Source organism: Dipodomys spectabilis, unplaced genomic scaffold, assembly GCF_019054845.1.
Source record: "Dipodomys spectabilis isolate Male_0828 unplaced genomic scaffold, ASM1905484v1 ptg000136l, whole genome shotgun sequence".
NCBI classification, from domain to species: Eukaryota; Metazoa; Chordata; class Mammalia; order Rodentia; family Heteromyidae; genus Dipodomys; species Dipodomys spectabilis.
Genome location: NW_024870813.1, coordinates 919272 through 932537, shown reverse-complemented (window position 1 = coordinate 932537; position 13266 = coordinate 919272). Strand labels below are relative to the sequence as shown.

General features: G+C 46.6%; 1 protein-coding gene across 1 annotated transcript; it reads left to right on the top strand.

Moving 5' to 3' along the window:
- The first annotated feature begins 11110 nt into the window (after positions 1–11110).
- Positions 11111–12238, top strand: LOC122116605 (neuropeptide Y receptor type 4-2-like). The gene has a single exon (XM_042690372.1). The coding sequence runs from the start codon at positions 11111–11113 to the stop codon at positions 12236–12238; it is 1128 nt and encodes a 375-aa protein (XP_042546306.1).
- Positions 12239–13266: the final 1028 nt, after the last annotated feature.

Below are 13266 nucleotides of genomic sequence, written 5' to 3'. Positions count from 1 at the left end.
CTTTGACTTGAGGAAACTCTCTCAATCCCCCCAGACTCAGCTAAGGCCCTGTCATGCATGATTATGGTAAGAGGAAGTAGCTTCTTGGGGACACTTCCCACAGGTGTCAATGACATTCAGATGTTTACTCTCTGGTGAAGTCTCTGTTTTTGAATTCATGCAGGATGAACTCTGAATTATAAGGGTGAACCATGAGCACTTGGAAGGATCTTCTTTTAAAAATGTCCCTCTCGGCTGGGAAGGTGGCTCAGTGGTAGAGTGCTTGCCTTGCATGCAGAAAAAGCTGGAAGTGGCGCTGTGGCTCAAGTGGTAGAGCGCTAGCCTTGAGCTGAAGAACTGAGGGACAGCGCCCAAGCCCAGAGTTCAGGCCCCACAACCGACAAAAAAAAAAAAGCTGGGCGCTGGTGGCTCACACCTGTAATCCTAGCTACTCAGGAGGCTGAGATCTGAGGATCACAGTTCAAAGCCAGCTTGGGCAGGAAAGTCGGTGAGACTCTTATCTCCAATAAACCACTAGAAAACCGGAAGTGGTGCTGTGGCTCAAGTGGTAGAGTGCTCCCCTTGAGCTGAAGAGATGAGGGATGGCGCCCAGGCCAAGAGTTCAAGCCCCACGACCGGCAAAAACAAATAAACAAAAAACATGTCCCTCTCCAATCCAGGGTTCCAATCCTCAGAAGCCAAAACCACTTTGTGCCTTGACAAACTTTGTCAAGATGTGAGCACCCCTTCCCATCCTGGAAGACACAATTAATTATGCAGCACTTGCTAAATTGCTGTTCTTACTCAGTTTGATGTAGCTACAATTAAATTGCTTTCTTTGTTCATTTTTATTTTCCAGACTTGTTAATTTTTTATAGCTATAGTGGGTTTCTTGCCAATATAGTAGTTGTAATGAGTAGGGGTTGTAATGAGTTTCAGACTGAACTTTTGTAGTTCAGGGGCCCATCTTCCTTTAAGTGGGGATTTGGAGGCTAGGAGTCTCACCTCTCAACTTCAAGGATTAATTTGAGGTGTGGAGAGCAGCTGTTGTTCAATGTCTTCTACCAGGTCCATTTCCCAGCACTCTCTCCCTCCTTCACACCTCTCCATGGAGTTGATCATCTGAATTTTAGGTTCACTAGGTGATTTCTAGAATTGGAAGGGCTAGCTTCTTTGAGGTCAAAGGTGATTTCTAACTTATGTAATATCTAGCCACAGTGGAGCTTGGCTCAGACAAGTTGCCAGGGCAGGTTGTCTTCAGTGGACCCCCCAAGACGATCTCTTTCCCCAGTTTCAAAAAGAAGAATCCTGGGATGAAATATGATTGGCCAAGACTGAGTCATGTGACTTCTGGAAACCAATCCATTGTGGAAGGGGGTGGGAGATACATGGCAGCGGGAGGAAGGGAGAGATGTGGCTTTGCCAAAGGAGAGGAGAGTGAGGGAGTGTTGAGATAAATAGACCTTCATTTCTGGGGGGCCTAATGTGGCCAGATGTAGATGTAGAAGGAAGGCTTGGCATTCCCAGGGGCCCTTGAGAAGCTACAACACAGGTCTCTCCATTCATAGATACACTACCCAACATATACACCAGAGACTCCATGCACACACACACACACACACACACACACACACACAGCTGGCCCCATAAACCATACAGTTCACACCCACTTCTACCACACATAACACACAGCACACAACAGATGTACCCTCTGCCTTCTAGAGCTCTCTCTCACACAGACCGTACTGCATACACACAAACACCATGTGCACCACACAGCACACTCACCATGCACCTCACATCACACTCCTATACTGCACACCTACACCATACACACACATGGATCAATGCAGCAGGCAGCAGTGGGTGTGGGAACCTGCATCAGAGCCCATGCCAAGACAACAACTATGGGCACCAAGGATGGCAGTGCTGCCAGCCCTGAAGACAGCTTCTTTTCCTCCAGGTGACAAAAATGACAGTCTCTGCAGGCCATAGAGAACCTTAACTCAAAGATGACATTCAAAAATAGATTCAACAAACAGTTGTGTAAACAGCAGAACTCATAACTGAATAGAGGCACCAAAGAAATGGAACTATTTTGAACAAACAGAAGACTAAAAAAAAAAAGAGAAAGAAATGAAAACGAAATCGGAAGTGGAGCTTTGACTCAAATAGTAGAGCCCTGGCCCTAGGCAAAAAAGCCAGGTGAGAGCCTGAGGTCCTTAATTCAAACCCCAGTGCTGCCATGGACACACATACACTCACTCTCTCCTTTAAGGGGGATGCGTCGATCAATTCTATTAGACAAGAATAAGTCTAAAATGATGACCGAAATGAATTGATGAGATGTTGACAACACAAAATAGGATTTTCCCGACATTGTCTTTCAATCCAGTCAAGCTGACAACCAGAAAAATACACAGAGAATTAGTGAAGTGAAAAAACAAGGCCGGGGATACTCTAACAGTCATGTTCTAGGGTATCTAGTCAGAAAGACAGCCAGCACTCTACTGAATTCCAGTCCACTCTTTGTTCTGAGTATAGAGTGGACCAAATGCATGGACTATGCTACTGTGGCCATCAGCAAATTCTGTCTAATGAATGTGAGAGGTGGTCTCTGATTCTCCTGAACTGAGGACTACCTTCTCCCTACTGACTGTAGCGGGCTCTGACCAAGCTCTGAAGCTTTTCAGCCTATGTAATACCTATGTTAGACTGTTAAAGTTGTTATATTTTATTATTAGTTACTGTGGTTAACTTCTTACTGTACCTATTGCATAAATACAGCTTTATCATATATACATATAGGAAAAAAACATGTATAGGATTTAGTAAGGGTTCCTATTTTACCATTAACTCAAGTGTAGCAAGGAGGTTTGCAATGGTATCACTCCTTTGAACAATTAATTCATAGTTTAACAAAATAAATACCTGGAAGCGAACCATGGGTTGCCAGGAATGGTGGGGAGGGGGAGGAGGGGAATCAAAGGAAGAAGGGAAGACAAACGGAGAGAGATGAATATAGTCATGATTGTCAGTGTACATCTGTGAAAATGGAACCACATAACTTGAGGGGATGGATGGGGTTGGGAGAAATCGGGGCGGCGTTGGTAGAGAATAATGGAAGGGGTGGCATTGATTAAGATGTATTTACTCACTCATAAGCAGACATATTGAAATAACACCCCTTTGCACAGTTACTTAAAGATAACAAAACTATATATGTATAATTATATATATGCATAATCTATATATAGACATATATATTATATAATTCATAGACATATATTGTATATGGTATATATCTATAATTATGCATAATATATCTATATATAGATATGTATAATTTCTATTTAATATAGCACAGCCTACACTATACACTGTACACTATAGTTTTTGTTCTTCTCTGTATGTGGGGAGGCTAGATGGCTCCTTTGCTGGTGGGATTCCAGTGGGGCTTGGTCAGTGGGAGGACTCAGGGGCTTGGAAGTGGAGAGAGGGGCTGTTAGGATTTACCACTGCCTTTGTTTTCAGGCTGCCTCTGGGGACAGTGGCACCATGACTGTTACAATGGGAACCCTCCCCATGGTCTTTTGTCTTACTCCGCTAGCTATAGGCTGGATCTACTTCTTATTTTTGCTGGTGTCTAGGCACTTAGGCAAGTCCGTTTTATCTCTCTGTCTAAATCCTGAAATCTACCTTTCTAGTGAAGTCTCTAGTTTTGAATTCATCCAGGATGAACTCTGCTTCCTGCTTACACTGTGACTGATATACTGTCTTTCATTGTCTTTTTCCCCCTCCCTTCCTGGAAATTTAATTAGTTGGATGATCATTTATGTTAGTCATCTATGTCTATTCTTTTTGAAGTTTTCTAGGTTATGGAACATTTCCTTATTTCATTCTCCCATCCTGTCCAATGAATATTTTCTTCTTTCCTCCCTCTCTTCCTCCTTCCCTCCCTTCCTCCCTTCTTCCCTTCCTTCCTTCCTTCTTTCCTCCCTTCCTCCCTTCTTTCCTCCCTTCTTTCCTTCCTTCCTTCCTTCCTTCCTTCCTTCCTTCCCTCCTCCCTCCCTCTCTCCCTCCCTTCCTTACTTCCTTCCTTCCCTCCTCCCTCCTTCCCTCCCTCCCTCCCTTCCTCCCTTCCTTCTTTCCTTCTTTCCTTCCTCCCTTCCTCTCTTCCTCCCTCCCTCCCTCCCTCCCTCCCTCCCTCCCTCCCTCCCTTCCTTCCTTCCTTCCTTCCTTCCTTCCTTCCTTCCTTCCTTCCTTCCTTCCTTCCTTCCTTCCTTCCTTCCTTTCCCTTTCTTCCTTTCCCTCCCTTCCTTTCCCTCCCTTCTCCCCCCTCTCCTTCAGAGAGGAAGGTCTCACTGAGTAGACCAAGTTGGCTTTGAACTGTTGATCCTCTCACTTTAGTCTCCTGAGTGCTGGGATTACAGGTATGTACAACCATACTGGGCTTGAAGTGTTTTTAAGTTTCTGAATTAAAGTTTAATTTTCAAGGGTCTTTTCTTGTATTCTTGATTTCCTTTGCTTCATAGCCATCTGCTTTTGTTGCATAGATACAGTAACTTTCTAAGCCCAAGAGTAATGGGAAGTTTTGTTCTTTCTTCTTTCTTTTTCACTCCTTTTATTTGGCCGGTACAAAGGCTTGAATGCAGGACCTCACACTTGCCAGGCTTTCTCGCTCAGAGTTGGCACTCTACCACTTGAAACATATCTCCAGCCTGACATTTTGCTGGTTAATTAGAGTCCCCAGGACTTTTCTTTTCCATCTGACTTTTTTGAATTGTGATCCTCTGGATCTCAGCCTTCAGAGTAGCTGGTGAGCCACTAGCCCAAAGTTTTTGATTTCTTAAAGTTCTGTTTCCCAAATTATTTCCATTTGCTTTGGAGATTGGTTCATTTGTTTACCTTCTTGATCATCTCCTTTGTGTTGATGACTTTCTGAATGTGTAGGGAACTTTGATTCCCTTTTCACAAAAGTGGGAAAGTCAGCTTTTTCCCCTGGATACTTGTTATATCTTCTTAGGAAAATTCAGGCCACTGTTCTATGCACAGTAGCTTTGAACCATGCTTGACAGTCTTGCTCTGGAATGCAAAGGGGTATGTGTGTGTGTGCGTGCGTGTGTGTGTGTGTGTGCGCGCGCGCGTGTGCACAGGGGAGGTAAAAGAGCTAGATCTCCAAGAAAGAACAAGAGTTTTCTACATGGAAAGTGAGCTCATTGAATAACACCTACAAGTGGACATGTCTTGCAGCTCAGTAACATTACCTGAACACTGAAGTGGAGAACAAGTTGGAGGGAGAAGAGGAAGCAGCAATAGAAGGGCTTAAGGGAAAATGGAGTCAGACTAGTTGTAGAAGATCATGATGACTGAGCTCATAGAGACTCTCTGGACCCTGTTGGACTAAGCTAGGTGAGACATGTGGCTTGTGACATGGGGCTAGAGCCACTTCACATTAGAAATGGAGGGAAAAAACCTAAGGTTTGGACAGCCATAGCTCTGAGTGTTTCCTGTCATTGAGATGGAGATGGGAGGAGGCTCAGGGAGAAGCTTCAGTGTCCAGGTTGTGACCACTTGCTACACTAGCTCTCAGATTAGTGGTCCCAGTCCTGTGTCTCCATGGATCTGGCCCTAAGTCCCAGGGAACTTCAGCAAGGACGGGGCTCAGGGTTTGTCTTCTACCTGAGGCCTTCTCATTGGACTAAGGAGAATTCCAATCTTGATGTCGATGGGGTTTATAGCAAGAGGTCCACTGGATCATGAATGTGCTTCACTAAACCATGTAGAGAGATACAGACACCTGAGAGATTAATGTTCTTTCTTTTAAAAATATTTTTATTATTATAAAGGCGATGTATAGAGGGGTGACAGTTACATAAGTCAGGTAAAGAGTACATTTCTTTTTGGACAATGTCATCCCTTCCCTTGCTGCCTCCAGCTTTTCCCTCCTGTCCCCACCCACAAGTTGTATAGCTCATTTTCAACATAGTGTCCAGTGAGTACCACTGCTGCATTTGTTCACCCTTTGTCTCTCCATTTCTGTGACCCCCTCACCCTCCCAAAGACAGATAAATAAGACAAAAAGAAAGCAAAACAAAACAACAAAGAAAAAGCCACTTGTTTCCGTTTCTTGGAGTTCATTTCGATAAATATTTTACACGATCAGAGGCACATACGAACTGCACCTCTAAGGGTAGCCTCCTTGGGTCTCACTGTGTGTGAATCTAGAGTACTGTATCATTTATCATGTCCCCGTGTATTTTAGTTCTAGCTTCCACATATGAGAGAAAACATGAGCTTTGTCTCTCTGAGGTAGGCTTGTGAGATTAGTACCCTTGTTTGACTTCTGTGGTTCATAGGGAACTTATCTCCACCAGAAAACTGGAAATGGAGCTATGGCTCAAAGACGTAGAGTACTAGACTTGAGCAGAAAACTCAGGGACAGCTCCTAGGCCCTGAGTTCAAGTCCCATGACTGACAAAAGAAAATAAACAAAAGGAGTTGTGAAGGCTAAAAAGAAAAGGAGAAAGAAGAGGAAGATGAAAAGAATGAGGAATAATGAAGATGAAGTAGATGAAGAAGATGATAATGAATAAATTGGTTCTGTTTTTTTCCATCTTTATAAAGCATTTAACCCTCTTGTATATAACTCACTCCTTCTAAAGAAAAAAATGCTGAAATGTAAGGCTGTGCAAGATTTGTTTTTAAACCAGGTAGTGTCTTTTGTATAGTTAACACACTACTGAATGTGCCATTACAGCCCTATCCTGGTGGTTTTTTCAATAGTCACTAACCTTGCCCAATACCATATAGAGCTTGTAAACTGGCATGGACATTTTTTTTTTCATTGTGGAGCTTGAACTCAGAGCTTGAATCCCCGAGCATTATCCCTGAGCATTTTTGCTCAAGGCTAGTGCTCTACCACTTTGAGCCACAACTCACTTCCAGTTTTCTGGTCATTAATTCTCAGATCTCAGCCTCCAGAGTAGTTAGGATTACAGGCATAAGCCTGTGCCCAGGAGCTTTCTTGTTTTTTTTTTTTTTTTGTTGTTGTTGTTGTTGGCCATGGGGCCTGAACTCTGAGCCTGGGCACTGTCCCTCAGCTCTTCAGCTCAAGGCTAGCGCTCTACCACTTGAGCCACAGTGCCACTTCCATATTTTTTCTGCTTATGTGGTGCTGAGGAATCAAACCTAGGGCCTCCTACATGCAAGCAAGCACTCTACCACTGAGCCACCTTCCTAGCCCCCTTTCTTGTTTTTTAATTAATGGGGGGGAGGGGGGAAGAAAAAGCATCTGTTCCCCTAGATAGATAACATCACTTCCTTCTTTTGTGAGAAGATACTAAGATGCTGTGTGGGCCTGTTCTGCATTCCAGGACAGAGATAAGAGTTATGCCTTAGAGATGGGGGAGTGGGGAGACAAAGTTTCAGCCAGGCAGCATCACCTGCCTCTGTGCAGGGTTGCAGGCATGCATCATGCAGCCAGGATGCAGGGAGCTGGGTTGTGAAGGAAGAACAGCTCTTCTTAGAAAGTCAAGCAGGAAAGAGTGGGTCTGAAGGAAGATAAGATGGCTACACATCCACTGCTAGTGAGTGGAAGTGTGAATGAGGGCAAACCTAGTTCCTATCTGGGATCTGGCTGTTGGAAGGGTGACTCCAGACAAATAGCTTACTCTCTGCTTCAGTGCTCCATCAGGCAGACAGCAATGAAAAGGAGCACCCTTTGAGCAAACAGGATGATTAAAGAAGGTGATTTCTGTAGTCTAGACAACTCTAAGCACAGATGTTGATCTAGCAAGGGCCACTGACATAACGCCAGGGGCCATTTCCATGGGAAGTCAGGGATGGTTTTATCAGGGAGTTGTGCATGTCCAGAATTTAGGAGGTGCTCTTGAAGCAGATATGTGCCCTTCATCAGGGACTCTAAGCACATTGCCTTGGGGAGAGAATGGTGTTAATGTATTTAAAACAGAACAACCCTTGCAATGTGTATTTCATCTGCCTTGTAATGTCCCTTGGCTCCAAAGGAGAAAAGAATATCTTCTCATTTATCCCTTAGGACCCACTCTCCAAGTGTTCTGCTTATACCCCTGGCAGCCCATCTTTTCTTCTCGCTCCCTGGCTGACTCTTTAGCTACACTGTCCCAACCCTTCTACCCCAGAGGGTTTGTCCTTGTCCAAGCCCTTGGTCTGGGCCACAGATCTAACAGCCTCCTCTATGGAATAACTTACTTCCTTGTTTACATGCCCCTTGGCTGTCTTCTCATCCCTTGGCTGTGAATTCCTCCCTGTCCTGGTGGGCTTTGTGTGGCTCGATAGAAAGTTAGGTCTGCAGTTAAGGTTGTGGAGGGAGTTTATAACAAGGCACCTTCTTGTGCCCATTTCAGGGGTGAGGAAACTGAGTTTGAGATTGGCGAGAGGAGAGGATGCGGAGAGAGAGAGGAGAGGAAGAGTCAAAGAGGAGAGACAGAGATAGATGGGCAGACAGACAGGGAGGGCACCCTAGCAGACAGTGTAATTGCAATAGATTCAGCGCGGCCAGGGTGGGCGAAAAGCGTGCCCTGCGTGCTGCAGGCTGCTGCTGCGGGGCCCTGGGCTTGGGGGCTTGCGGTGGGCGTGGCTCTGGGAGCGTCCTGGGGGCGGGAGCAGCCCGCTGGGCTCTGCGGGCGGCGGCTTGAGCGGCTCTGATCCACACCCCAAAGCGCAGCCACCATAAGAGCAGGTGAGGCCTGGGCGGGCCTTTAACCCTTTTGGATCTCAGTCGGGGCTGGGATCGGAGGGACCCGGACTCCGATCCTCCCAGAAGCGGAGCGCGCTGCTGCTCCCTGGCATCTGAGCCCTGGGCTCCAAGGCTTCCTGCGGGGCTGGGGCGCACGGTGCCTCGCGGTGGAGCTGAGCTGGAGTAGCGCCTCGCCTGAGGGGCTGTGGTTCACTTCCTCCCCGTGACTGCCATCAGAGGAGGTAAGGGGCACACCAAGAGCCTGGGTGGTGGGCACGGAGACTGTATAACGCTTAGAGGGGCAGTGTGTGTCCTGGGGTGTGTGTGTATGTGTGTGTGTGTGTATGGGGTGTGTAGTTGCAGCCAAGCCCCTATTCTCTCCTGAGCTGCCTGGAAACTAAATCCAGACAGCATTCTGCTGATCTTGTTTTAATCATCTGCCTCTCGCCTGGGTGCTGGTGGCTCACGCCTGTAAACCTCGCTACCCTGGAGGCCGAGATCTGAGGATTGTGGTTCAAAGCGCTTATCTCCCAGTAACTACCAAAATAAAACAAAATAAAATAAAGCCATAAGTAGAGCTTAGTCGGCCTCCCCTTTCCAGGATTGGCACCCATTTGGATGTGTCTGGAGGACCCGAGGCTCCCAGGTTCTTACAGGTCAGTGGGACCCAGCCTAGCAGCCATGAAGGTGATCACCCCAAAGTGATCTGCAAGAGGACAGATGGGTTCTTTGAAAGGAAGCTACTGGTCCTGCGCTGACATCAGAACTGCCATGAAGTGGGGGTTGTAAGGCAGTGTTTGGGGTGACAGGGGGTGGACCCTGGGTAGACTGCCTTTCTACCCGATCAGCAGAGGCACCTGGAGCATCTCTGTCCCTGCTGGTTTGACTGATCCACATCCCAGCAGCCTAAACACGACCCTGGCTCTGGAGCTCCTGGAGTGGATAAGGTTTGGCTTGGTTAGTAGAGCTGGGATGTTCATTTCCAGCATTGCCACCTGTCAGACATCAGTTTGCCTCTTGCATTGACACTCACTACACTTTCCTTTCCTCTTTTCAAAAGGCATTCTGTTTGGAAGGGTGGGTGCTTAGGATTGCAGGTCCAGACCGACCTTCTGCACCTTCAGAGAGAGGGGCACTGCCTAGTACCTTCCATGTCAAAATGTCTACCCTTGGCATCACCCTGGAAGCTCTAGGGTCCAAGTTTCAGTTTAGTCTTGGCACAAGGCAGGGAGGTGGAGGGTTGTACCTGGTACTGAGGATACCCCAGGGCAGGGGCAACTGTGTGGGGCATAAAGATGTGCAACAGTCTGGCATGTTTAGGGATTGCAAACTGAACAGGTGATTTAATCGTTGGCTTAGTATAATTTGTGGAGAGGACAATGGGTATCCTGTCTTCATGACAGACAGTAGGAAGAAGCTAGTGTGCAGATGAGACAGTCTGCAACCCTGGGAGTCATCACTTCGCCCTGTGTCACTTGAGAAACAAGGCTGGTGGGGCAGGGAGGGGCGAGACAGGAGGATGCACGTGGGACCCTTCTGGAAGACTTACATGGTCTCTGTGCTCAACAGCCTTTCTTGCTGTCCCCATTGAGATCAGATGTGACCAGAGGCTTTCTACTCATGGTCTCTGAACAAGTCTGTCCCCTATCTCTGCATACCAACTTATGATCAAAGCAGCCTTCGATCTGAAGAGGGCTGACTCAGTCAGCTTGCTTGCTGTTGGGACTGAGGCTAAAATGCTTCTGAGTCTTTGGTTTTCATCCATGAAATGCATTGGTAATACCCATGTTTCAAAATAAAGTAGCTAGTGGGGCACTGGTGGTTCATGTTGTAATCCTAGTTACTCAGGAGGCTAAGATCTAAGGATCATTATTTCAAACCCAGCCCAGGCAGAAAAGTCTTTGAAACTCTTATATTCAATCAACCATCAAATCGAACTACTTAAAGACAATAAAAATATAAAAAAGCAAAAAATCAAAATGAACCAGCAAAAAACTGGAAGTAGAGCTGAGGATCAAGTAGAGAGTCAGCTTTGAGTGAAAAAGCCAAGTGAGAGCCTGACACCCTGAATTCAAGCCCCAGTACCAGCACATATATACAGAATAAACTAGCTAATACATGCAAGAATCGAGCACATCTTTAGCATACAACAAAGGCTTTGTATAAGGTAGCAATCATCAGATGCTGGTCTCTTACCTAAAGCCTTAAATGATAGCTCCTATTTCTCCAAGGAGATTGCCTTGGGGTGAAAGCAGCCAAGAACCATCTCCTGGATCCTTGCTCCTTCTTAGATTCCATCCTAGAGGTGCAAGTGTGAGACATGTTTTTTTTTTTTTTTTTTTTTACCTTGCAGGCATCATCTCTGACTTGGAGCCTTTAGTTCAAGAACTACTGGATCTTCTCACATTCACCATGAATACTTCTCACTTCCTGGCTTCACTTTCCCCAGGATTTTCCTGGGGTGGGAACAAAAGCCACCCACTGGGCATCCTATACAACTTCTCTGACAACTGCCAGGATTCCATGGACTTGCTGGCCTTCATCGTCACCTGCTACGTCATTGAGACCATCATAGGGGTCTTGGGGAACCTCTGCCTGATATATGTAACCATGAAGCAGAAAGATAAAACCAATGTGACCAACCTGCTCATTGCCAACCTGGCCTTCTCTGACTTACTCATGTGCCTCATCTGCCAGCCACTCACGGTTACCTACACCATCATGGACTACTGGATCTTTGGCGAGGTCCTGTGCAAGATGTTATTCTTCATCCAGTGTGTGTCCGTGACAGTCTCCATCCTGTCACTTGTCCTTGTGGCCCTGGAGAGGCATCAGCTCATTGTCAACCCAACAGGCTGGAAACCTACTATCCTTCAGGCCTACCTGGGGATTGTGGTAATCTGGCTCATTGCCTGCTTCCTTTCCCTGCCTTTCTTGATCTACAGCATTCTTGACAGTGTCTTCCATCAGGAGCACCCCAAGGCTTTCGAGTTTCTGGCAGACAAGGTAGTGTGTACTGAGTCCTGGCCCCTGAAGCACCACCGTGTCATCTACACCACTTTCTTGCTACTCTTCCAGTACTGCATCCCGCTGGGATTCATCTTGGTGTGCTACTTGCGCATCTACCTGTGCCTGCGGAGGCAGGGACGTGTGATCCACAGGAGCACCTACAGCTCACGCGAGGGGCAGATGAAACGGATCAATGGGGTACTTGTGGCCATGGTGGCTGCCTTCGCAGTGCTCTGGCTGCCCTTACACATATTCAATACCCTGGAGGACTGGCACCCTGAGGTCATCTCCGTGTGCCATGGTAACCATATCTTCTTGGTGTGCCACCTGCTTGCCATGGCCTCTACCTGTGTCAACCCTTTTATTTATGGCTTTCTCAACACCAATATCAAGAAGGAGATCAAGGCCTTTGTGCTGACCTGCCAGAATTGTTGTACCCTGGAGGAGTCGGAGCCTGTGCCCCTGTCCACAGTGCACACGGAAGTGTCCAAAGGGTCTCTGAAGCTAACTGGCAGGTCTAAGCCCATCTAGCTGTTTCTAGGGATTCTCCTGTCACAGTCCTTGTGTTTCACTTAGTGAAGTGGTTATGTTATAGGTGGGAGACAGGACCTGCCTTATGGGGGTCAAGAATAGGCTGGCAAGGCAATTTTTCTTTTACATCTTCTGTGTTCAGAGGATATAAACCATTTTCTTTTGGGATAATTCTGTTTCCAGATTGGGCAAGTTGGGCTTCTGGATGCTACAGCTGTCTGTAGCTGGCAAGGTTCACTCCAGTAACTCAGCAACAGATGCCTGGCCTGGGAAGCCACTAGGGAGAAGGAGAGAGAGAGGGGGGGGAGAAAGATAGATAGACAGAGAGACAGAAAGAGAGACAGAGAGAGACAGAGACAGAGAGAGACAGAGAGAGAGAGATTGAGGCCACTAAGGGATGTGCGAGAGAAAGGATGTATGGAGACAGAGCTCTAGACATTGTTTAACCCTGCACTTTGGGAGAGTGAGGCATGTAGATATGCTATGTAAGAGTTCAAGCTGGACACTGATGGCTCATACTTGTAATCCTAGCTACTCAGGAGGCTGAGATCTGAGGACGGTGGTTTGAAACCAGCTTGGTCAGGAAAACCTGTGAGACTTTTATCTAACATTAAGTGAAAGTGGAGCTGTGGCCCAGCAGAGTGCTAGCCTTGAGCAAAAATGCTAAGGGACAGTGCCTAGGCCCTGAGTTCAAGCTCCAGGACTGGGTACGCATGCATGCACGTGCTTACGCGCACACACACACACACACACATGCAGACACAGAGAATTCAGCAGAGTTGAATTCTTAGCTGTTGTACCATTAGTACATCCAGGTATTGGATCCAGGTATTCCTGGATCCTCAAACCCCTCTGTAGGAGGAGGAGTTCCACAGTCTACCTCCTACTTCTCCTTTCTCCTTTTATACTACTTCTGTCAGTCCTTGTGGAATCTGCCTGTAAGTGTCTCTTCTTGATGAGATTATGAACATCTTGAGAATTATAACCATATTGTCATGGAATTCATGTCCTCCATGTCTAAGAAAAGC